Source organism: Cnephaeus nilssonii, assembly GCF_951640355.1.
Source record: "Cnephaeus nilssonii genome assembly, chromosome: 11".
NCBI classification, from domain to species: Eukaryota; Metazoa; Chordata; class Mammalia; order Chiroptera; family Vespertilionidae; genus Cnephaeus; species Cnephaeus nilssonii.
The window spans coordinates 36487028-36512922 of NC_137082.1; the positions used below are offsets into that span (position 1 = coordinate 36487028).

At 46.3% G+C, this 25895-nt stretch overlaps 1 protein-coding gene across 8 annotated transcripts in view; it reads left to right on the top strand.

Moving 5' to 3' along the window:
* Positions 1 to 25895, top strand: part of CEP250 (centrosomal protein 250) — a 43395-nt gene that overhangs the window by 642 nt on the left and 16858 nt on the right. For 3 of the 8 annotated variants that reach the window (XM_079783629.1, XM_079783634.1, XM_079783630.1), the window contains exons 2-20: positions 5691 to 5979; positions 7032 to 7088; positions 8023 to 8105; positions 8332 to 8497; positions 9291 to 9397; positions 9653 to 9904; positions 11329 to 11425; positions 14238 to 14339; positions 15025 to 15186; positions 15697 to 15875; positions 16198 to 16380; positions 18283 to 18427; positions 19187 to 19333; positions 20421 to 20651; positions 21698 to 21891; positions 22115 to 22242; positions 23127 to 23296; positions 24531 to 24698; positions 25088 to 25222. In XM_079783629.1, coding sequence (XP_079639755.1) covers positions 5794 to 5979; positions 7032 to 7088; positions 8023 to 8105; positions 8332 to 8497; positions 9291 to 9397; positions 9653 to 9904; positions 11329 to 11425; positions 14238 to 14339; positions 15025 to 15186; positions 15697 to 15875; positions 16198 to 16380; positions 18283 to 18427; positions 19187 to 19333; positions 20421 to 20651; positions 21698 to 21891; positions 22115 to 22242; positions 23127 to 23296; positions 24531 to 24698; positions 25088 to 25222 — 2892 coding nt within the window. In that variant the 5' untranslated portion in view covers positions 5691 to 5793. Of the gene's footprint in view, positions 1 to 2333; positions 3560 to 4450; positions 5980 to 7031; positions 7089 to 8022; positions 8106 to 8326; positions 8498 to 9290; positions 9398 to 9652; positions 9905 to 11328; positions 11426 to 14237; positions 14340 to 15024; positions 15187 to 15696; positions 15876 to 16197; positions 16381 to 18282; positions 18428 to 19186; positions 19334 to 20417; positions 20652 to 21697; positions 21892 to 22114; positions 22243 to 23126; positions 23297 to 24530; positions 24699 to 25087; positions 25223 to 25895 lie in introns of those variants that run through there. The other 5 variants (XM_079783632.1, XM_079783633.1, XM_079783631.1 and 2 more) reach the window with 5 other exon arrangements.

The window sequence follows — 25895 nt, forward strand, 5'->3', positions numbered from 1 at the left end:
CGGGTCTAGCACAGGATGACAATAATAATAACCAATATTTACTGAGTAGCCACAAAATGTCAAGTGCTACTTAATGCATGACCTGTACAGGCCCATTTAATCTTTTAAGCAGTTCCATAAGGTGGGTTTTAGATGTTCACATTGTATGCAAGAAAAAAGTTGAGGTACTCATACATCAATTTGCCTAGAGTCCTACAACTAGTGAGTGGAGCTGGGAAACGAATTGAAGGCGGTTGGTCCCAGGAGCATGGGATAATTTCACTAGAGAGCCTTTGGGTTTGTTAAGTTTCTGTTTAGTTGGTCTACATGAGCCCCTCCAGTTATGGAGGCCAGGACTATGATACACATGGTATTGTATGGAGAAGGCTTAGAAAGGAGAGTTGATGTTCCTAATCATGCAGGGAGTTCATGACAAAACCAAGGCTACAACTTGCTGCTCTTCCTTCAGCCACACTCCTTTTCCATCAGAGAGCTGCAGACTTCATCATTTCACACCCTTTAGGCAGTGTCCCTCGCAGAGTTGTGATTTCATGTTTCATGATTTGGGAGGCACTTACGTAATGGAGAGGGCACAGAGTTTGAAAGCAGGTTGCGGTTTAATCTTTGACACTGACCAGCTATATCCCTTCCATTTTTTTCAACCTCAGTTTTCTTGTCTGTAAAATGAGGACAATAATTTTCTCTCAAAGGTTTGTGGGGTGTTTTTTTTTAAATGAAGACTGCAAATAATTGTTGTGAGAGAGTAAAGTGCTATACAACCTACATGATCTGGTTTTTTTTTTATTTTTATCTTTTATAAAGTTATAGAACTGTCAGCATTTTGCAAGACCATTGGTGATATGAATCAATTTACCTAATTTCCTGATGTTCATTTAGGCACTGTTTTAGGAGCTGGGAATGCAGCACTCAACAAAACAATGTTCTTACATTTGGGAAATTTAGACTCTAATAGCTGTATTACACATAATAATCAGGACGGGACAGATAAGGCATGGTAAGGTAAATAGAAATTTGTGTGAAGGGTGGTGGAATTTTATTTTGGGTGGTTAGGGAACAACTTAATGAGAAGGTGCCATTTGAACGGAGGCCTGAAGGTGGTGAGGGAGTGAATCATGAAGATAAATGGAGGAAGAGGCCCTGAGATGAGAGTGTGGCTTGGTGTGCTCCAAGCATGTACAGCAAGGAGGGCTGGCGGCTGGAGGGTTGTGAGCAAAGGGGATAGGAGTAAGAATGGGAATGAAAACAATGGGAGACTGGGATCAAATAATTAGGACCCTGTTGGCCATTATAATGATCATGGGTTTTACTCTGACTAGTACTCTGGGTGGCATAATCTGTCACTATTTTAAAAGGATCACTTTGACAACTCTTTTGAGGAAAAGCACATACTGGAAGCAAGGTTGGAGCATCGCTACCATCTAGGTAGCTTTCGCAGTAACCCAGGTGTATTACCTATTTTTTTGTGCAAGTAATTAGCCCAAAATTTAGTAGCTTGAAACAATCATTTATTATCTTATATGTTTGTGGGTTGGAAATTCCAGAGTTAGCTTAGCTGCATGTTTCTAGCTTAGGATCTCCCGGGAGATGGTAGTCAAGTTGACGGTTGCTCTGCTTCCAAGATGGTTCCTTACCACGGAGCGGCCTGAGTCTCCTCAGGACACAGTGGGGAGAGCTGGAGTGCCTTTTATGACCTCGCTCTGGAAGTCATTTCCGCTTTATTAGCTTCATTAACTTTATTCCAGCTCACGTTTAAGGGGAGAAAGTTAAGCCCTGAAACTGGATGAGGTTACCTAGGAAATAAAGGTTGGTGGAGAAAAGGTCTGAAGCCTGAGTTCTGGGGCCTCCAACTTTTGGGGAGATGAGGAGAGCCAACAAAAGGGACGGAAGGGAGAGGCCAGAGAGGTGGGAGGAAATCCGAGAGAGAGAGAGAGAGAGAGAGAGAGAGAGAGAGAGAGAGAGAGAGAGGCCCCAAGTATGAGATTTATAAAAGGAGCTGCATGTTAATTTTTTTTCTGCAGTAAGAAACTAATTGTCTCTGCAGACTATTATATATAGTTTCTTTGCTCAGAAAATAAAACGTTTATGCCCTCAATTGCTTTTCCTTTTTTGCTTTAAGTGACAAATTCTATTTAATAATAGTAGTCCACATCTTAGTCCTTGCAGCATTTACTAGTACACCTCTATTCCAAGTTTAGGTGGTGGTGCTTCTATTTGAAACTTTATTTAAATACTCCTTTTTGAGTATTTTGAATGAAGACCAAATGCATAATCTATGTCACTCTTCTCTCGCTGTCCACCCAGGTTCAGAGGCTCCTGCCCTTCCCAGTCTGGTTTCTAGCAAAAGTGGGAAGTTGGTCTTGTTCATTTCTGTATCACTGGTAGACAGGCTACCTGATACTGAGCTGGAATTCATGAGTGTTTATGGGGTAAATTAATGTATAAAAGAAGTGATTCTTTTTCCTTTTCCTACAGTAATGATAATGTCTCTTCAGTGGTTTACAGTTTACAAAGCACAGTGACATCCATTATCCCGTTTGAATGCCGTCCAGTCTGTTACCATTTGCCAACTTCCAACCTTTTCCTTTTCTGAGGGACATCGAAACCTACCTTCTTTTGGAGCTGTGCTAGTTTATTTTCTGGCTGATCTGACAGTGTGTTAATAAAAGGGTGCTGAACTGTGTCTTGAAGCTCAGAACTAAATCTCAATTTCAGAATTGTTGTAATTTACTATGCTACCTCCCTCTTTTTCTTGTTTTAGGGAATTGCAGTTTTATAGGGATTTTTTTGTTTGTTTGTTTTAGTCATAAAATACTTCAAATCGTTTTTAAAATAAACTTAATTTTTTTAGGAACAATTTTAGATTTATAGAAAAATATCATAGTACAGAGAGTTCCCATATACCCAGCACCCAGTTTTCCCTATTAGTAGCATCTTACATTATTAGTATGGTACATTTGCTGCAATTTCAAATCATTTTCTGAGGTAAAGAGGGCATATAAATAAAATGTGAATAAAATGAAGTTACTTCAACTCTGTAGGCCTCAGGTTCCTTATTGTCAAATTAGAGGTTTGGACTAAATTTTTAAATAGCTCTAAAAATACTTAATTATCTGCTAAGGTAAAATAATTATATAATTCCATTTCATTACTGAAGTATTACTGTTACCTTCTCAAATAATGTTTACATGTCAACAGCAGTCTGATCTTAAAAGAGGATTTAATATGAGAATTCTGCTAACTGGCATGGCTTCTTATACACATTAGATTGAACTACATGAAATTAGCATTCTTACAGGTTCAAAACATGGGCAAGCATTGGCAATTTCATTAGGTTCAGCCCGATATCTGGGAAGTGAGGATTCAAAGAAGAGTAGGGAGCCTTTGGGGCCTCTGAGACTCCCACTGTGTGCAAAAGCCTGGCCCAGCCCTCACGGTATTAGGAGAGAGAGGGCTTCCCTTGGAGCTACTCACGTTGGTGTTGTTGGCACTAAGAGCTGTTTCCCAACAGGTGTGTGCCTCCAACTAGCAGAGAGATTGAACTAGCCACTTACAGAGCATGGTAAGTTGGTTGACACTGCCTTGGTGGAAAGGAAGGTGTATGGAGTAGGGGAAGGCTGTATTAACCCAGTTTATAGGCTAGGAAGAGGCTGCCTGGGGTATTGGTACCACTAAGCCTTTATTGGTGCCACTCAGTTCTTCCTACCTGATGCACTTTCCTTCCTGTCTAGCACAAGCTCTGCAGTTGCCCAGGAGGTAATGTAAATGAGCAAACTGGGTTTTCCTCTATAACTCTGTCATAAGAAAAGCACCAGCACAAGTATAATGGTAAATGACAACTGAAATCTGCTATCAGTGTGAGGGAGAGAATAGGCTGGGGTGGGGGTGGGGGCAGAGACTGGTGGACTAGAGAGCATATGCTCTAACGGGGATAGACACTGTTCAACTGCAGGTGGCTGTGCCTCATGGGACTGTGGGTCAAGGGTCACTAGCTATTCCTATTTTCCAGAATATGAATCGTTATATGCATTTTCCCAATGGTAAATATTGGCACCTAATTTGAATTCTTAAAAATTCTTTGTATGGGCCACACAGTGGATGAAAAGAGCCATTGGGCCACATTTATAACCTCTGGCCAAGGGTTTAAATCTGCCAGGAGTAAGGCCCCCATGCATTTCTTCATTATGCATTGCTGATAACCTATTAATGAGTAAGATGAATTACTCTTGTCTTTGAGGCACTCATAGATTAGTAGGAGAGATAGGCAAATAATGATAAAATGTAATATAGACATTATATTCTCTCTATATGTATTATATAAAATATTTTTATTATATAATATATATTTGATAGAATACTATAGGTGTGTGTATGCATATATATTATATATCTACATCTGGGAGGACATGATAGGAAGTGACATTTGAGCCAGGATGCAGGAGGTTATTGGATGTGTTTAGAGGCATAAGAAACACAGAGGTCATGTAGCTAGGTACCCTCATTTTTGGACAAGGAGAATGAAGAGGAAGTGACATGCCCAAGGTCACAGAGCCCATTAGAGGCAAAGCTTGGACTAGCACCTAGAACTCTTCTTGACCACCATGCCTCCACCTCTCCTGGGTATATCTAAAGCTCATTGCCTGCAGGTAGCCCATTGCCCTGTTTTGGCCCAGCTCCTGTGGGTGAGGAGGGTTTGCCATCCTGCTGAAGCTGGTTCCTTCTTCCCTGTCTGTTGGATCTCCCACCTGAAATGCCTGCTACTCCATTTCTTTGTCAGAGGGTCAGACTGTGTGTATTCAAATCCCTAACCAATCAAATGCCAACTGTATGAACTAAGACAAATTGCTTAGTTTTTTTCTAAGCCTCAGTTTCCTTATTCATACATAGAATTATAATCGCACCTATGCAGAAGTGTGATAGGGAGGCATTGGAAGGCTTTTAGATTCTTACAATGACGAAATGGCATAGTGTTTGTAAAGAACCTATGAAGTGACTGAACCCTAGAAGCACTTAGCAAGTATTAAATATGATGATTCACACCGTTCACAGCCATCAGGTTGGTTAAATGCCCTTCCTTTGTTTTCCCAGACTGTCCTGCATTGCCTCTATTATTGCATATACTACATTGTACAGGTCCTCAAATAACATATTTTGTTCAGCGTTGTTTGGTTATAATGTTGATGCAATGCCATAGGAACTTAACTCTTGTTTATATCAATTAGCCTGTGTTAAAATTGATTTTGTTATACGTCGTTTTACTTAAAGTCATAGAACCTATGAGCGGCATTAAATGAGGACTTACTGTATTGTAATTGTGTCTCTCTCCCTTGATAGATTAACATCACCTTTAGTGATTCATTCATCAGGTGTTTGTTAGGCACTGTGCCAGGCACTAGGGATGCAATGGTAAGCCAGGAGCTCTTGGTCTAATGCAGAGTTTGAAGAGGCATGCCAGGCAACACTAGTCCTGTGAACTTGGTCATGGTCAAATAAATTTAGGAAATAATGCTCATCAAAGCTCTCCTTAGAGATTGGGGTCCATCTTAGTATTATAAAGGCTCTGAGGGGTCCTGTAGTAAAGGAACCTATTTACTTTGCCCAACCCAGCTTTGTGGGACTGAATGAGTATTTGCTGAATGAATTTGAGTCTTGCAGACAGTCCTTTTAATTACACTGTGTGCTTTGGTTCCCAGCTCAAGAGAAGGTCCAAGTGGCACAGCAATGATTAGAGACCCTGCTGGGAGCGAACAGCCTCTAGCTGCATAGGGGCCGGTGGGCTTATCGTCTGGTGCCTCCATGGAGACAGGAGGCCCTGGATTGAACAATATGAAGCCCCAGTCACTGCAGCTGGTGCTGGAGGATCAGGTGCTGGCGCTACAGCAGCAGATGGCAGAGAACCAGGCAGCCTCCTGGCGGAAGCTGAAGAGCTCCCAGGAGGCCCAGCAGAGGCAAGCAGTCCTTGTGAGGAAGCTTCAGGCCAAGGTGAGGCAGCTGCCTTTTCAGGGAGGGGAAAAGAGAAGAACACCTAGAGCTGGGTGCTGAGGTGGGATAAGGGTTGCAGGTGGCAGAACCATCTGGTAGGAATGTCCCAAACAGCCTCTCCTTTGATGCTCACAATTACTCCATGAGATATATATTGTCTCCCTTTTATCTTTTTATTATTATATTTAATCCTGACCTGAGGATGTTTTTTTCTATTGATCTTCAGAGAGAGAGAGTAGAAGGGAGAGAAGAGGGGGGGAAAGAGAGAGAGAGAGAGAAACATTGATGTGAGAGAGACAAGTTGACTAGTTGCCTCCCGCACACGCCCTGACTGGGGCCGGGGATCAAACCTGCAACCGAGATGCGGGCCCTTGATTGGGAATTGAACCCACAACCCTTCGGTCCATGGGCTGACGTTCTAACCACTGAGCCAAACCTTCTCTCAGGGCTATCTTATCTCCCTTTTAAAGATGGCGTTCATGAGGGTTAAATTAGTTGTCTAGGGTTGCTTCCCTAGTCTAAACCTAGGACCTACCATAGGTTTTCTGGTTTCAAAGTCCATGATCTTGCTTTTAATACAAGAGATGTAGAGAAAATATTTTTTAAATATATTTTTATTGATTTCAGAGAGAGAGAGAGAGAGAGAGAAACATCAATGATGCGAGAGAATCATTGATTGGCTGCCTCTTGCACACCCCACACAGAGGATCGAGCCCGCAACCTGGGCATGTGCCCTGACTGGGAATTGAACTGTGATCTCCAGGTTCAAAGGTTGATGTTCAACCACACTGGCTGGGCAAGAAAGTATTATTTAGATGCCCACATAGAAACTATAAAATGTTATTTTGGAGGGGTGGCGGGGGGCTGGAAGAGGTCAATGGGGGGGAAGGGGAAAAGGAAAAAAAAGAAACTATAAAATGTTATAGCCTTACTTCAATGTCATCACCGAGTCCCCTGTTCACAGCAGATTTGCCCATGATTCTTGGGGCCTTTGGTTTGGGCCGTTTGTACCAGCTGTGCCCATTGCTCAAATCTTGCTCTGTTTGCTTCAGGTGTTGCAGTACCGGAGCTGGTGCCAAGAGCTGGAGAAGCAGCTGGAAGCCACTGGGGTGAGTGAGGCTGTTCTGTGCTCCCCCTGAGCCCTCAGTGAATATGCTTGTCAGGCTCCCCTTGCTGAGAGGGGGTGGGTGTGATAAGGCGGTGTTTGACCGAAGCCTCTTTCTTCAGCCCCTGAGAGCTTTGTCATGCAGATACCTTACTGGACCTAGCTACTTCTGGCCTGTCAGACTTCAACCTTTGGCTCTCTAAGGACAAAATGCAGCATCAGGAGATTTAATCAGATTGGAAGTTTTGTGGAATCAGAGGGAAGAAATGCATTTTTCCTCCAGAAGGTGTCAGTGTTTCTCTGTCATAGAGAAATGTGCCTTTTGCAGCCTAAATACCATGTTTGCGGCAGAGGGATTTGTTTGTGCTTTTGGCTGGGTAGAACTGGCTTTCAACAACTCATTTGCCTTTGCTCCACCTCCCTCTCAGTACCATCTCACATTCCCCTTGGAAAATTCTCTCAGAGGAAAGAAAGAACCAAAATTTATTGAGTACTAAGTCTATGTAGGCCTGGCACCATTAGGCATTGTTATGTAATTATATCACTTAATCTGCAAAACAACTTTCTGAGGGGGATTATATTACCTTCATTTTGTAGCTAAAGATTTTGTGGTTCAGAGAAGTTAAGTAATTTCCCAAGGTCCAAAAATTCGTGTGGTAGAAGTCAAGGCCATCAGTGAAAGACATAGCTTACGCTTCTTAGGTTGAAAGTTCTTTTCACTACCAGATTCGTCTTTCAGGGAAAGTCACAGTTCCCTTTTGGAGAGAGGGATGCAGTGGACTTACTTTCAGGATGCAGTGATTGAGAAAAGAGGCATGCTGCAAACAAAGGGAAGAAAGAATAAAAAGAAAGTGGCTGCTGTAGAAGGGGGCATCAGGGAATTGGTCTGAGTGCTGTCCTCTTTGGAGGTAAATAAGGCTTCTCTCTGTCTGGCTAAGGGACCGATCCCTCAGATGTGGGACAGTGTGAAGGAGCCAAACTTGGAACAGCTGCTAATGCGATTGGAGGAGGAACAACAGAGGTGATGGACCCCAAATTCTCTGTCCTGGGTGCTTGGTTAGTGGGTAGAAAAGGCTGATGGGGAACTTCTGTTCTGGGGGCTAGCACAGATTAAAATCATGGACTTTCAGCCGTAGCCCTCAAGTCTTGGCACTGGAAAATTCCAGTGGTTGTCATCTTACTCCAGGAAGTCCAGCGGTTGGACCAGACCTTTATTTTGCACTTGCTCTTACCCTCCCCCAGTGCAGGTGTGAGAGTCTAGCAGAGGTGAACACTCAGCTTCGGCTACACATGGAGAAAGCTGAGGTGGTCAATAAAGCACTTCGGGAAGATGTGGAAAAATTGACAGTAGATTGGAGCCGGGCCCGGGATGAGCTGATAAGGAAGGAGAGCCAGTGGCGGATGGAGCAGGAGGTAGGAGGGACAGGGGCTGGGACTGTGAGAGGAGGGCTTGTACTCTGGGCACCACCCTGGTCAGTGTTGGAAGGGGTTTACTTGAGGACTTGGATGGAAACTGGGCTGTCGTTAATGTCTCTGACCATCCTCACCACTCATGCTGGCAGCTGACCCTGCTTGGGCCTTCAGCTTAGTTCTGCCCTTACTTGCTTAGTTGAGCTTTTGCTGGCAGATGACATGACACTCAAAGCAACTCTGTCCCTGTGTAAGTAGACTAGCTTTATAGATGGATCTGAAGTTACTGACTCCCTCATCTGGAGGTCTGCAGATGTAGATGCTAAGGAGGTAGCTATTGAAATTGAATGGGGAAAAAGTACCAGATATGGACCCTAAGGAATTTTCAGATCCCAGTTAAAGGACACTAATGTCTTCTGAGTCTTCACTCTGTGCCAGGTATTATATATTATGATAGGTGATTTAAGATATGATGCATCATTCAATCCTTATTATAAGTCTAATAACAATGGTAATACAGTAGATCCCATTTGTTGAGCAGCTACTATTTATCCTTTTCTAATCTAGCTCAAAGGAAGGCCAGAAATGCAGGTCATATATCCCAGGCCCTTTGATCTCTTGAATCCCTCTACTGACTTGATTAAGCTCTTCAGCACAACTTGAGTATAGACACCCATTTATAAGCTATAAGTCCCTCCTTCCCTCCCCCTCAGTAGTTAGGAGGAATCCAAGACTCCTGGTTTGGCAAAAGATAGCCCTCTGCCCTTTGGTATGACCTGGGTTTCTGGACACACAGTTCTTCAAGGGCTACCTGAAAGGGGAGCATGGTCGCCTTCTCAGTCTGTGGCGGGAGGTGGTGACCTTCCGACGCCACTTCCTGGAAATGAAGTCAGCCACTGACAGGTTAGTGGGGCATTAAGTGGGGAGGTGGTTTGCCTCTACCATTCTGGACTTAGGATGGTGGGCTGCTGTTGGAGGGGATCAGATGACAGAGGGCAGGGGTGGGGGATAGGTGAGTGGAAATGTTGGTGGGGAGGGCTGGTGTTACTGCATTCAGATGATTTCTCCTAGACCTGCTCCTCAGGCTTTAATGGTCTGATCTCCATGCTCCCTTCCCTGGTCCCTATTGGAGTCTGCTCTTTCCTTGCTTGTACTCAGAGACCTGACGGAGCTCAAGGCTGAGCATGTGAAGCTTTCAGGATCCCTGTTGACCTGTTGTCTGCGCTTGACTGTGGGAACACAGTCTCGGGAACCTGATGGATCTGGGCGACTAGATGGGAGTGCGCCAACCCAGCTGCTGCTGCTACTAGCCAAGACCCAGGAGCTGGAGAAGGAAGCCCATGAAAGGAGCCAGGAGTTAATACAGCTGAAGAGTCAAGGGGATCTGGAGAAGGCCGAGCTTCAGGATCGGTGAGATGGGCTGGGGTCCAGAAAGGGGTCACTGCGGGGGAGTTGACTCCCATAGGGTGTGAGAGATAGTGGAGGAGATGTGAAGAGCATTCCTCCCATGAAAGGGGAAGGAGATGTGCCAGAGGGAGTCGGGTTTGAAATGCAATGCCACAGCTGGGGCCAGGTCACTGCCCTCTGCCCTCAGACTATCTGGCAGCTCAGTTTCTCACCAGTGACGTATAGAGCTTGCTATGACTCTTTCTTCTATCAACACCAAACTACTTGCCATCCCCAGACCAGCCGAGCTCTTCCATGTTTCACTGCCGTTGTACATGCTGGCCTTAGCCTGCAATGCCTCCTTCCCCTTCTCTCTGCCTTATCCTTTAAGACAGTTCAGATGTCACCTCTTCTGTGAAGCCTTCTCTGACCTCAACAGCCTGTTAAATTAGGCCCATCTTGGTCTTTTGACCTGCTTGTTGCAGCATTGATCTCATTGTAGCTCATTAATTATTTAGTTTCCTTTTTTCATTAGATTTTTTTGTTTTTATTTTGGATTATAATTTTAAAAGATTTTTTAAAAATGATGGTAAGAAGGACAGGGACATAAACAAAGAGCCTATTTGAATCTCAGGGCAAAGTTCAGTTTATACTCCATGGCCAGGGTTGTATCACCACCTATTGGTGGTTTCCATAAATTGCAGTTTGTTTGGTTTGATTGTGAAGGCCCTGGGAAGCATGGCAGAGACCTTGAATTAGTATGTTTTGTGTCCCCAGTGTTTTGCACTTTTTCTGCCATATTGTACATACTCAATAAATGTTTATTGAATGATGCAATAATTAAATGAATGACCATGCAGTGAGTTAAGGCTCTTAGAGTTGGTACAGCATAAATGATTAAGACTTTGAAAAAAAAGTAAGACTCCTAGATGACATTAATTCAAGAAATATTTCTTCAGCTACCCACATAACACCAGGTACTGAGCTCCAGGATACAGTGTTAAAGTGATAAAGATGTATGGTGATTTTCCTGGGAGGTTAACCATAATCTCCCCCAAGTTGTCCCTCCTTTTTTCCTATCAGAGAACCTTGGGACTATCCCATGTGGCAATTCTGATGTTCTTATTGACTTCAGGGTGCTTGACTTCAAGATCAAGCGGGGCCTGGAAGGGCCTGGGCCAGGGCTTACCTTCAGCTCTCAGGCCCACAAACACGTGTTCCAGACTTGAGATGTGGTAAATCCCTGCATGTGTCTGAGTGGCTTTTGGCTTCCCCCAGTTCAAAACGATAGCATCCTGTGTTATTCAGCAAGTGCAGGGGCTGTGGGCACCCGGGGCTCTGTGGGGGCTACAGTGGGAGTGTCTGTGTTGGGCATGGGGTGTGCTGCATAGTAGCTCTGTTCACATCAGTGGGCTGCCCAGGTGACAATGCTGTGCTCTTCTCTTCAGGGTGACCGAGCTCTCTGCTCTTCTGACCCAGTCTCAGAAGCAAAATGAAGATTATGAAAAGATGGTGAAGGCTCTGAGAGAGACAATGGAGATCCTGGTATGTGATCCTGTGTTCTGGGAAGGAGGTGGGAGTAGGCTTGTAGATTCCTTGACCTTCATGAACAGGTAGTACTGGGTAGAGTTAAATCTCTCTCGATGAAACCCCCTAAAGCTAGAAAATAAATATTGGCTGAATCTGAAAATTGATTAACTCATTCATTTATTCATTCAAGAAATATTAACTGTCTACTGTTCCTGGGGAGACTACAGTGGTATATGTATGCAGTATGTCCTTATCAGAGAGAGTGGGACACACTTTAAGGGCACACTGGCAAACTAGGAAGGGGATGTGTGGAGAGATTCAAAACCTAGTCATAAAGGAAACAACTGGGGAGTGTGGCAAGGTTAGCCCAGAGAAGAAAGGCTTGAGGAAGCCGTGATGGCTGCCTTCACATATCTGAAGGACCGACACCGGGGGAAGGAGTTGACTTGTTTAGTGTTTTCCAGATGGGCACAAGCAATGTCAATGGCTAGAATTTACAGATTGGTAGGGTTTGGCTGACAGCTAGAGCTTTTCAGTAGTTGAATTGTCTATCTTGGGAAGGAGCAAGGTGTGTGTCACAGGCTTGACATCTGCCAAGGCTGTTATCAAAGGGACTAGAGGCCCGGTGCATGAAATTCGTGCACTGGGGAGGATGTCCCTCAGCCCAGCTTGCACCCTCTCTAATATGGGACCCCTTGGAGGATGTCCAACTGCAGGTTTAGGCCCGATCCCTGTGGAATCGGGCCTAAACCTGCAGTTGGACATCCCTCTCACAATCCGGGACCGCTGGCTCCTAACCGCTCACCTACCTGCCTGATTGCCCCCTAACTGCTCCCTTGCTGGCCTGATTGCCCCCTAACTGCTCCTCTGCAGGCCTGATTGCCCCCAAATACCCTCCCCTGCTGGCCTGATCACCCCCAAGGCTTTTATTAGTATAGATTCTCTCAGGCTGGGCGCTAGAACTGCTGGCTTGATCCCACACTTCCTTTCATCTCCAAGAGTTTTCAGACCTCTGGTTTTAGGCAGATCCTGAACCCTTACCCACATGCATACCCCTAGGATGGGAGCTGGACATGTTTATGCCTTTTTGGTTCCTGTTTGTCAGGAATTTACAAATTCAAAAGTCTGCAGGGTCCAGGTAAGGTAAAGTGAGTGAAGTGGTAAGAATTCCAGGGCTGTCATATTTAGTTTTCAGTACAGAGAGCACTTGATCTTGGTGTTAAGAAAACAGTGAGGAGTAGCAGGGACTGCAGGACCCTGAAGAATACGTGTCTCATCTGGAAGTGGTACCCACTACTCACTTAAGTAAATTACTGCCCTGTAGGAATGAGGGCTGGTGTGGCCCATTTGTTAAGTTTTTGAGAAGACAGAAATTCAGATCTCAATTCATAAAATCTCTCAATTTTGTAAATGTTGGTCCAACAAAACATCGCTACAGGTATATGTCATTAGGCCTTCACTAACACAATATGATAGGAAGAGAGGAAATCTTTTTTTTAACTATATTTTTATTATTGATTTCAGAGAGGAAGGGAGAGGGAGAGAGATGGAAACATCAATGATGAAAGAGAATCATTGATTGGCTGCCTCCTGCACACCCCACACTGGTGATTGAGCATGCAATCCTGACATGTGCCCTGACCGGCAATCGAATTGTGACCTTCTGGTTCATAGGCCGACCGTCAACCATTGAGCCACACCGGCCCGGTGGAAGAGAAGAAATCTTGAGTCTTTCAAATTTATTGCTAGCTTTGGGGCTAGAGGTTTCTTTGGTTTAACCTTAGTGTCTTTTTTTTAATTTATATTTTTATTGATTTCAGAGTGGAAAGGAGAGGGAGAAAGATATAGAACAGGGGTCCTCAAACTTTTTAAACAGGGGCCAGTTCACTGTCCCTCAGACCGTTGGAGGGCCGGACTATAGTTTAAAAAAAAACTATGAACAAATTCCTATGCACACTGCACATATCTTATTTTGAAGTAAAAAAACAAAACGGCAAAAACACCTGCATGTGGCCCGCGGGCTGTAGTTTGAGGACGCCTGATATAGAAACATCAATGATGAGAGACAATCATTGATTGCCTCTGGTCCCCTACTGGGGATTGAGCCCGCAACCCAGGCATGTGCCCTGACCGGGAATCAAACTGTGATCTCCTAGTTCATAGGTCGATGCTCAACCACTGAGCCAAGCTGGCTTTAGTCTTAAGCATCATTTTGCTGTTTAGAGACAGTAGCCATCCTCCAATGACAGCTCACATTTATTGAGCATTTGCTTTGTGCCAGGCATTATGTTGAGTAATTCACATGTATTGTTTCCATTTAAGCATCAAAACCTGTGAAGTAGACCCTAACTGGTTTGGCTCAGCGGATAGAGCGTCGGCCTGTGGACTCAAGGGTCCCAGGTTCGATTCCAGTCAAGGGCATGTACCTTGGTTGTGGGCACATCCCCAGTGGGAGGTGTGCAGGAGGCAGCTGATCGATGTTTCTCTCTCATCAAAACCTGTGAAGTAGTAACTGTTAGTTATTTGTGTTTTAAAGAGAAGGAAGCTCAAAGGAGCAGTTACCTAAAGTTACCAAGTTAGTAACTGATAGAACAAGAACTCTGATCTAGGCAATCTAGTTTGGAGCTCTTAATCACCAAACTGAGCTCTTAATCACTACATCCTATTGTCTTCAGTCTCCCGGGACAACGTTAGCATTCATGCATGGTCAGGAAAAAAGTGGGTTAACAGAATAGACAGAATGAGACTCTGGTTGATTTGGGGCTTTGGAATGATAAATTCTTTTCTGAGAATTTGGCTCTTAGGTCCTATTTTGTTCCCTATTCAGGAGACAAATCATGCAGAATTAATGGAGCATGAGGCATCTCTTAGTAGGAATGCCCAAGAGGAGAAGCTGTCATTACAGCAAGCGATCAAGGATATAACCCAGGTACTGGCAGACCTCCTGTTCATGATAACCAGGTTATGTCTCACTCCTCCCCAGGCTTCCCATCATGCCTAGATTTCCACTCTCAGAGGTGTTTGGACTTAGGATCCCGTGGGATGATTTCTCTTAGTGTATTTGAAGACTGGAACCTAAGGAGTAGCTAAGCATTCGTGTGTTCGTTCTGCTTGCTGGAACAGGCCCCCTCTACTCCCGTTACTTCCCCCCATTGATTTCTAGAGAGAGTGGGAGGGAGGGAGGAGAGACAGAGAGAGAGAGAGGGAAACATTGATTGGTTGCCTCCCGCACGTGCCCCTACCAGAGCTGCGGAACCTGCAATCATGACTCTTGGGTCCATGGACTGACACTCTAACCACTGAGCCAGACCTACTAGCGCCAGGTTCCCTTTCTTATTGCCATCTGTAATTCTCAGGCCAGTGGCTGGGTTCTCGTCTATGTTACCTCAAGAGCCTCTTCTTCATTTCGTCATTTATTACCTCAGAGAGTGCTCTAGCCTTGTTGCTAGTCCTAGGTTTAGGGGACCGAAGGTGAAGAGTTGAAGGAACCACCTGTTTTGCTCTTAGATACCCTCTTCCCACTCCCTAGGGAGAGAACCCGAGAAGGAAAACATCAGGTTTGTCCAGCCTGTGGTGTTAGTCCCTGTGTGGACTCTGGCCGTGTTGGGTTTTAGGTCATGGTGGACGAAGGGGACGATATGTCCCAAGGCTCTGGTCATGAGAGCACCTTGGAGCTGGACTATAGTGACTTCTCCTCCCAGTTTGACTCCCAGGACCCAGACAAGGCTGTAACTCTGGTGCGTTCAGTGCTGACTCAGAGACGCCAGGCTGTGCAAGTAAGAACCCCAGATTCCTCCTCAACCAAAGGGGTGGGTATCTAGAGTGATATGTGCCCCAGGTACCCTCCTAGCCTGGACTGCCCCTTTCACTATGTTGACCAGTCATGAAGTGTTTTGTCAACACCCCAAAGTTCCCATTAGAATCTCTCTGTGTCTGCCCAGTTGTACTGGTGGGTAACAGGCACATTCTCTGTGCCAGTCAATGCAAAGATTGGTGATCGAGCCCTGGGAGAGTATGGGTGAGTGTGTCCCAATTCTAAACCCCTCCCCCCCCCCTCCGCCACACACACTATATATTTTTGAAGGTGATGAACTCTGAGACTCCAGGAGCCACAGAAGCTCAATAATCTCTGATCCTCTGTCTTCTCGACTGGTCGCATTTCTTCTTAGCTTACCCGTGTCGCGGCAGCCCCAAGCCCTTTGCCCAGCTCTCCATTCAGGCTTCCGACATCCCTCTCTCCCTGCCCTCTTGTCCACCATCTCACTTCTGCTGCTCTTCCTGCACAGGACCTACGGCAGCAGCTTTCAGGCTGTCAGGAAGCTGTGAGCTTCTTGCAGCAGCAGCATACTCAGTGGGAGGAAGAAGGCGAGGCCTTGAGGCAGCGGTTGCAGAAGCTCACTGGGGAGCGGGACTCTCTGGCCGGGCAGACTGTGGACCTCCGGGGAGAAGTGGACGCGCTCAGCAAGTGAGCAGGGGCTGCTCGTTCCCCGCTTTCTTCCCGGGCTCAGTTCTTGCCTGGCCACTTACCCTCTCCCATCGTGTTTCTGGTTGGCTGGCCCTGCTCTCCCTGAAACCCAGGGCTGCTCAGGGCGGCCTTGCTTTGTGCTCTGCTTGTTCCTGCTCACTCGGTTTTGGGTTCTTGTGGTGACAAAAAAGTGTCCTGCTCAAAAGGGAAGATGAGATATTTAAAGGAAACAGATGCCTCTGTCCTTTAACTCTGTGATGTCTGCTTCCAGGAAGGCCTCTAGGTTCCAAGGTCTCTGCTCATCTCTGGTTCCTTCTTCCAGGGAGCGAGCGCTCCTGCAGGAGACCCGGGGAGAGCTGCAGCAGCAGCTGGCGGTGCTGGAGCAGGAGGCCTGGCGCCTGCGCAGGACAAACATGGAGCTGCAGCTGCAGGGGGACTCTGCTCAGGGCGAGAAGGAGGAGCAGCAGGAGGAGCTGCACCTGGCTGTCCGAGAGAGGCAGCGCCTGTGAGTGTGACCCGTCCCTCCTCACTGGGGCTTGATCTTCCCTTCATTTTAAAAAAAATATGTTTTCATTGATTTCAGAGATGAAAGGAGGGAGAGAGAGATAAAAACATCAATGATGAGAGAGAATTATTGATCTGCTGCCTCCTGCACGTCCCACACTAGGGATCGTGCCCACAACCTGGTCATGTGCCCTGACCGGAAATGGAACCGCAACCTCCTGATTCATAGGTCGATGCTCAACCACTGAGCCATGCTGGCCGGGTAGTCTTCCATTTAATTCCACACCCTCCTCCACCACTCCCCTCTCTGAGGGTAGACTTTGAGTTGGGCCTTGACATATTTTGATTTGTGGAGAGTGGAAGAAGGGCTAAAGGTGTAGGTTAGCAAAGAAAAGGAGGCAGGAAGGTTTATGGCGTGTTCAGAGTAGCCTGGGCTGGCTAAAGGGTAGGACTTACCCTGGAAAGTAGTGGGAAATGAGCTGGTCAAGAAAAGGAGTTCCCACCCTAGCCAGTTTGGCTCTGTGGATAGAGTGTTGTCCTGTGGACTGAAGGGACCCGGGTTCGATTCTGGTCAAAGCCACATACCTCGGTTGCAGGCTCCTCCCCAGCCTGGGCCCTGATCAGGGCGTGTGCAAGAGGCAACCAATTGACGTGTTTCTCTCACATTGATGTTTCTCTCTGTCTCGCCCTCTCTCTTCCACTCTCTAAAAATCAATGGAAAAATAACCTTGGATGAGGATTAAAAAAGAAAAAGAAAGGTAGTTCCAGGGTAAAGAGACCCAGCTAATCTGTAAAAAGTAAGGCCTTTCAGGCGGAGCAAAAGCTTGGTTTAAATTATGGCTCTGCTACTTGGACAGTTTACTTTATTTGTAAAGTGGGGGTGATAATATTTACCTTGACCAGTCATGAGGTGTTTGGTTGCCTCCCGCTCGTGGCCCTACCAGAGCTGGGGAACCTGCAGCCACAACCTTTCAGTCCATGGATTGACACTGAGCCAAACCAGAAGCGTCGTTGGGAAGATTAGAGTTTTTGAAAATGCCAGTGTAGAGCCCTGCATACGGTAGGCTTTGTGTAACTGGTGCCAGGAACTGTATCTTCTTCACCTCTAGTATAACCCCTCCTCCCCTGTGCCCTACCTCCTTGCACCTTAATAAGCACAAGTAGTGGATTCTTGAAGAATTACTATAAGGATCACGACTTGTGCAAGGAATGGTTCTTCTGTACCAAGGAGAATTATTAACAAGCCATAAAAATAAGCACATTTTAAAATTTAATTTGTTTGAACCAATAATACTTTTATCAATATTTGTATGATTCAAAAGTCAAAACTATTTTAAAAGATATACACAGAGCCTGACTGGTGTGGCTCAGTGGTTGAGTGTTGACTTATGAACTAGAAGGTCATGGTTTGATTCCCAGTCAGGGCACATGCCTGGGTTGCAGGCTCGATCCCCAGTAGGGAGCGTGCAGGAGGCAGCCAGTCAATGATTCTCTCTCATCATTGATGTTTCTATCTCTCACTCTCCCTTCTTCTCTGAAATCAATAAAAATATATTTTAAAATAAATGAACAAAAAGATTTACACAGAGAAAGTATTACTCTCCGCTACTTCATTCATCCCATTTTCCTTCCTTCTCTAGGTAATCATTTAAATTAATTTCTTGGTTGTCTTTCCAGTGCTGCTTTATGCAAACAATGCATACTTCTTATTTTCCCCAATATCTTGTATACATTACATACACTGTTCTGCACCTTTCTTTTTATATCTTTATGTCTTGGAGATCTTATCGTTTATTAGAGACCTTCAGTTTTTTTGCATAGCAAAGGTAATTATATTTCTGTTACCTTTTGTCGTGTGGCCACTTGTAAGACTTCCTCTAGCCCCATCTCCTTCCCACCTTAGTCAGGAGATGCTGGCCGGCCTGGAAGCCAAACAGTCAGAATCACTCAGTGAACTGATCACTCTTCGGGAAAACCTGGAGTCAAGTCGCCTGGAAGGGGAGCTGCTGAGGCAAGAGCAAACCGAAGTGACCGCAGCGTTGGCGAGGGTGCGTAGGCCTCCCCCTCACCTCATTCTTCACCCTGCAAGCCAGGTCCTTTATATTTTTTGCCTCAATCACTAGTCTGTGCTTTTGTGTTCTTTCCCTCCCTATATACTCTCTATCTCGGAATTAGAATGGTTTTCTGAAGTATAAATATGTCAGTCTCTTTTCTAAAACCATTTGGTGGCTTCCTAGCTCCTTGGAGCTGCATTCAGAGCCCTTTGCCATCTGCCTCAAACTGCTTCTAGCCTCCCCTTCATTCCAGATCCCAGTCCTAGCTCCTCATGTGCCTGTACTCCTGCCACAAAGCATGAATTGCAGTTTCAGGTCCACTGTGTTCTTTCAGGACTCTAATCTTTGCAGGTGTTACTGCTTCCTTCCTCCCCTTTAACCACAAACGGCTCCTTATCTCAGTAGTATCCACCTTAATGGCCAGCTCTTCTCCACGCATATTTGATTCTCCCAAACTGCATCCATGCTTTCTGTGAGTTCCCAAAGCACTTTGGCTTACATTGTCTATGGTGTCACTCCAGTTGTAGTTGTTTACATCCCGCTGTCTGTGCCTCTATACTGTGAGCGCCTCTTTCTCCTCAGGGAATGAAGAAATGAATGAATGAGTGAGTGGAAAACTTGGTCAGACTGTAAGGGAAGGAATGGAGTGTTAACTCATCTCTGCAAGGAAAGCAGCAGGTGTTGGGGATGTGAGCTGTGAGCTGTTGCAGGAAAACTGGAAGTAGGAAACCCTTTGACTCTCTTTATTTTTAGGCAGAACAGTCCATTGCAGAGCTGTCGAGTTCTGAGAACAGCCTGAAGGCTGAGGTAGCTGATCTTCGGGCTGCAGCTGCCAAGCTCAGCGCCTTAAACGAGGCTTTGGCCTTAGATAAAGTCACGCTGAACCAGCAGCTTCTCCAGGTGAGGGGAGCTTTTCCTGATAAACGGGGTAGGGCTGGGTCCGACTGAGGGTAAGCCAGTGACAGAAGCAGCTGATACCCATGACAAGGAAGAGTCCTTAAATGGATCAGCTCAAGGCAGATCAGCTCCCAAATGTAGTCCAGAAATGAGCAGAGCATTTATGGTGCAGAGGAGAGCAGACTGTAAGGACTGGGCTTAGCCATTAAACTACTCCCTTCCCTCGCCTACAGCAGAACCACGTTAGGGCTTTAGGGTAAAATCACCAGGGCTGGGAAAGAGGCCCGTGGCCTCAGAAAGGAAGACTAGGTTTTTATTTATTTAATTTATTTTTATTAGCATAACAATTTATTAGCAAACAAATGAAATGACACCTCTAGATCTCAACACATATAGGATCTTAAATAATAAACATCACAAACACAAGGAGATTAGGGTTTCTTAAAATTGCTGATAGTATTATAGATGTCTCCCAATTCCCCCCGCTCTGTACCCTTCCACCCAGCCCCACCCCACCCCACCCAGGCCTTCACTACATTATTGTATGTGTCCATGGGCTATGCATACATGTATATATGTTTTTGGTTCATCTCTTCTCTCCCCCTCCCCCTGCTCCCTTCAGGTCTGTCAGTTTGTTCCATGAATCCATGCTTTTGGACCCATTTTGTTCATCAGATTATTTTGTTCATTTAGGAAGACTAGGTGTTTAATCCTGTTGCATGAGATACCAGCAATCACCAGAAAAGGACTTGCTGAAGAGCCTACGTCTCAAAGCATCTTCTCTATGGGTTACAAATTTAGCATGTCTCTTTACTACCTGTTCCCTTGAGCCCCAGAAATCTTTGATGTTTTCCTATTCTGAATTTTTTGAGAATAAGATTTTGCCTTGTTATCTCTATCCCAAGCATCAGTCCATCTAATACCTGGAATATAGGCACTAGATCAAATGAATGCATTGTCCCCCTCTCTTATAAGCACTCCTGTGTTCATCTTTGGAGAATAGAGTCATATCTCACTTGGATTTCTGTCTCAGCACTTGATCGCTAAACTAACCACTTGTCTTTGATGCCTTTCCCTTGTTGGTCAGTAGTTAGAACAGGAGAACCAGTCTGTGTGCAGCAGAATGGAGGCCGCAGAGCAGGCGAGAAACACTTTGCAGGTGGGCCTGGCAGAGGTAGAGAGGAGCAGGGAAGCCCTGTGGGAAAAGAACACTCACCTGGAGGCCCAGCTGCAGAAAGCGGAGGAGACCGGGGTTCAGCTGCAGGCAGATCTCAGGGGCATCCAAGAAGAGAAGGAAGAACTTCAAGAGAAACTAAGCGAGGTAAGAAGTAAAATGCAGCCGAAACCGGTTTGGCTCAGTGGATAGAGCGTCGGCCTGCAGACTGAAAGGTCCCAGGTTCGATTCCGGTCAAGGGCATATACATTGGTTGCGGGCACATCCCCGGTGGGGAGTGTGCAGGAGGCAGCTGGTCGATGTATCTCTCTCATCGATGTTTCTAGCTCTCTATCCCTCTCTCTTCTCTCTGTGAAAAATCAATAAAATATATTAAAAAAAAAAAAAGAAGTAAAATGCATACCGTCACGTTAAGGTATAATACATGCTCACTGCAAAACACTACAGAGATGATTGAGAAAGTGATAAAGTCTTACTTCCTAGAAATGACCAGTGTTACTAGTTTGGGGTATATCTTCCAATTTTTAAAAAGAATTCCTGTAGGAATCCTTCGTGATCCCCCACTACTCCACCCCCCAGTTTGAATTAGATGCCTCTCCTGTATGTTCTGGGAGTACCTTGTGCACATTTCAAACACCACACCTTCATACTATATTATAATTGTCTGTTTACCTGTCTCCACCATCAGAGCACAAGCTCCTTGAAGGCAAGACTATATCTTATTTGTTTTTGTTCCTACAGCTTATAGTACAGTGTCTAACACATAACAGGGGCTCAGTAAGTTTTTTCTGAACCAATGACCTGCCTCAAAGGTCATCTTTCTCCTCCACCACACTTTCCATTGCCATAATAATTGCACATAATCTCCCTTCTCAGAGTCCCTTTCTTAGGGCACTGATCACTTTCTTCCTGGTATTATGCATGTGTCTTTTCCTTAAGACTAAAAGTTCCTTAGAGGTAGGTCTCTTGCAGCCCTAGCACAGAGTCTTGCTCGAAGGAGAGCATGCTTCCTGTCTGGAGGCTCAATGGGTTGATAGAGAAATACATTAATGCTACTTTGTATGAGTGGGCAATGCCCAGGGCTCACAGAGCTGGGTCCAGAATCTCTGAAGAGCCGATGGTCCTAACCCATGATGGCAACTCTGTGGGGAATCCTGTCCGTGTTCTGAATTTCACCAATGTCTTCCCCTCAGGCACGTCACCAGCAGGAGGCAGCCTCAGCTCAGCTGGAGCAGCTACATCAGGAAGCACAGCGACAAGAAGAAGTGCTGGCCCGGGAAGCTCAGGAGAAGGAGGCCCTAGTTCGGGAGAAGGCAGCTCTAGAGGTGCGGCTGCAGGCTGGGGAGCGGGACCGGCAGGACCTCTCTGATCAACTACTGGGGCTCAGGTAGGACCCAGACCCAGTTCAGCCAAGGGCAGAAGGAGCTTTCCAAGGCAAAGGGTAGCCAAGCTAAGTTCCCTGCCCAAAGTGTATGGGTTCTATGTGAGTTACGAATTTGTGATTGCCCCCCTAACTTCTTCAAGTAGCCGGTACTTAGAACCCAACTCCTCTTAAGGAAGGGTAAGGGCCTTGATGGGTAAGAACTCTTCCTGATTCCTGAACCTGACAGCTCAGCCAAGGAGTTCCTGGAGAGCAGTCTGTTTGAGGCCCAACAACAAAATTCTCTGATAGAGGTCGCCAAGGGGCAGCTGGAGGTCCAGATTCAAACTGTCACTCAAGCCAAGGAAGTAATCCAAGGTGAGAGCCAAATGGAATGGCCACACATGGGGATGTTGAAAGCCTGGGAGGCAGAGGGAAGCTAGTAGAGGTCCTTCTCTAGCCCGGTTCAGGGCTTCTCGGATGGGAGTTGCTCAGAGGTCTAAGGAGAGGAGTTTTGTGAGTGTGTTTTAATTGATTTTTTAAAAAGAAAGATAAGAAGGGAGAGAGAGAGATAGCAGCATCGATGAGAGAGAAACATTGATCAGCCCCTTCTGCACAGCGCCCACCAGAAATTGAGCCCACAGCTCGGGCATGTGCCCTGACCAGGAATTGAACTGGCGACCTCTTGGTGCATGGGTCTATGTTCAACCACTGAGCAACATTGGCCCGGTGGGAAGAGGAGTTTTGTTGTTTTTATAATATATTTTTTTAAATATATTTTTATTGCCCTAGCCAGTTTGGCTCAGTGGATAAAGTATCGGCCTGCAGACTAAAGGGTCCCAGGTTCGATTCCGGCCAAGGGCACATACGGGTTGCGGGCTCGATCCCCAGTGTGGGGTGTGCAGGAGGCAGCCGATCAGTGATTCTCTCTCATCTTTGATGTTCTACTCTCTCTCCCTCTCCCTTCCTCTCTGAAATCAATAAAAATATAAATAAATTAATTAATTATTTAATTAATTTTTATTGATTTCAGAGAGAGAGAAACATCAATGATGAGAGAGAATCCTTGATCGGCTGCCTCCTGAATGCCCCCTACTGGGGATTGAGCCCACAACTCAGGCATGTGCCCTTGACTGGAATCGAACCCAGGACCCTTCAGCCCGCAGGCCAATGTTCTATCCACTGAGCCAAACCAGCTAGGGCGGAAAGAGGAGGTTTTAAAAGGAGGGCTCAGAGACCAGATCCTGACCCTTGCATCTTAGGGGAAGTAAGGTGCTTGAAGCTGGAACTGGACACTGAACGGAACCGGGCAGAGCAGGAGCGGGATACAGCAGCCAGACAGCTTGCCCAGGCTGAGCAAGAGGGGCAGACTGCCCTGCAGCAGCTGAAATCAGCCCATGAGGAGGAGGTGAACCAGCTCCAGGAGAAATTGGTAGGTGGTGGATGTGGCTAGGGGATGGGAGAGGCCTCCCTGGCCTCCCTTCAGGGAGTGTTCCACCTGCTGACTCTTGGTCCAGATATTACTGCTTATAAGAGTGAAATATGTATAGGACTAGCCTGGTAACCAAGGTGCCAACTCCTGCTTCTAGCTCTTTTTTTTTTTTTTAAAGTACAGTTTACAGTCAATATTATTTTGTACTAAAGGCCTGGTGCACGGATTCGTGCACTGGTGGGGTCCCTCAGCCTGGCCTGCAGGAATCGGGCCAAAACCAGCAGTCCAACATCCCCTGAGGGGTCCTGGATTGTGAGAGGGTGCAGGCCAGGCAATATATATATATTGATTTCAGAGAGGAAAGGAGAGGGAGAGAGAGATAGAAACATCAATATGAGAGAATCATTGATCGGCTGCCTCCTGCACGCCCCCTACTGGGGATCGAGCCTGCAACCCAGGCATGTGCCCTAGGCCGGAATTGAACCCGGGACCCCTCAGTCCGCAGGCCGAGGCTCTATCCACTGAGCCAAACTGGCTAGGGCTACATGACTTATCTTAATCCTCTAAACAATCCTAGAAGGGAGGACACTGTTGTTATCACCATTTTTCTAGATGAGGAAACTGAGGCATGGAGATGTGATAGACTTTAACTGAGGTCACACTAATAGTGTTGGACTAAAGACTAATCCAGGCAGCCTGGCTCCAGAGCCCTTCACCCCTAACAGAGGGTGCTGGGTTAGTCTGGGAGATCAGGGAAGGCTTTGGTGGACTTCTGGGAGGACCGGATCCCGCGTCCTAGTGCTCTTGTGTAATACAGGAGACACCCTTGCTGGGCTCGACCTGACTTTTTGGAAGGCTAACTGCCACCCTGAGCAGGGGAGAGTGGGCAGCAGAGAGCGAGTCTGCCACCTCAGTTTATTGTTACAACCGTGAGCCATGATGCGGTTGCTTTAAAATAAGGCATACTCGTAACTTATATTAGGGACAGCTACACTTTAGAAAGCACTTTCATGTGTGATACCATTTGATTTTTTTTATAAATCTCATTTGATTCTCATAAAGTGTGGTGAGATAGGGAAGGCAGGGTTATTAGCCTTACTTTACAGATGAGGACACGGGCTTCGAGCAGTACCAAGGTCATACAGCTGGCGAGCAGTGGACTTACTCTCATCCAGTTTTTCGGCCGCCTCTCCTCACCCATTTGGTTCTAACAGTGTTTCCTTTGTATGACCAGGAGAAAGAGTGCTCCCGGCACCAGCAGGAACTGGGTAAGGCTCTGGAGACCCTAGAGAGGGAGAAAATGGAGCTAGAAATGAGGCTGAGGGAGCAGCAGGCAGAGACCGAGGCTCTCCGGACCCAGAAGGAAGAAGAACGGGCCAAGGCCGAGAGCGCCCTATGCCAGGTGGGAGTCTGGATGTCCAGCCTGCGGCTCCCCTGCCTTTGAACACTTCCTTTCCCGCTCCCCAGAGCAGGGCCGCGGGGGCTTCTAGAAGAGAGTGTAGCTACCCATTTGCTGCGAGTGAGCTGGGTGACAAGCAGCATTAATTGCAGGGCCGGCAGTATGTCATACTTCCTGAGGGAGGGCTGACGTTTACCACATCCTGTCAGCTTGAAAACGAGTGGCAATCTTTGCACTTCCTGGTTCTTAGTCAGTGGGTCCAGACCTTCCTTTGCCCTCAGCCCCCACCCCATTTGCCGGAAGAGCAATAGAATAGCTGGAATATGCTGGTGGCCTAGTGGCTGAGCATGGTGACCAGATCCAACAAGCCCTGCGCTCCTGTCCCGCCACAGATGCAGCTCGAGACAGAGAAGGAGAGGGTGTCCCTCCTGGAGACGCTGCTGCAGACCCAGAAGGAACTGGCAGATGCCAGCCAGCACCTGGAACGGCTGAGGCAGGACATGAAGGTTCAGAAGTTAAAGGAACAGGTATGGAGGGTGGTCCTGGGCAGGGAAGAAAGGGGAACATTGATTCACTCATGCAGCATTGGCCAGTTCTTTGGCACTTTGGGTAAGGCCCTGTACTGGGTGGTAACATATGGCAGGCATCACGGTGTGGCGCCCAGTGAACATGACAGATGTGGTCCCTGCCCTCAAGGAGCTTACTTTCTAGTAGCAGAGACAGACAAGGAGGAGCAGACACAAAATAAATGAGATAATTGCAGGTTGTAATAAGTGCTGTAAAGGAAATGCATAAGGTGATATAATTCAGAGTGATTCAAAAGTGGCCACTTTGGGCAAGGAGGCCAGGGAGGACCTCACTGAGAAAGTGACATTTGAGCTGAGACATGAGGTTTAAAAGCCCCGTGAACAATAGGGATGAACCTTGGGAACATGCGGAGTGAAAGAACCAGTCACAAGAGGCCATACAGCGTATGATTCCATTGATAGGAAATGTCCACAATAGGCCAATCTACAGAGAGAAAGTAGAGGAGTGGTTGGGAGCGAGAATAAGGGATGGGAGTGTACAGGGTTTCTTCTGGGTGATGAAAATGTTCTAAAATTGATTGTAGTGGTAGTTGCAAAACTCTGTAAATACACTGAAAAACGTTGAATTTTACGCTTTAAATGGGTGAATTGTGTGGCATCTGAACTATGTCTC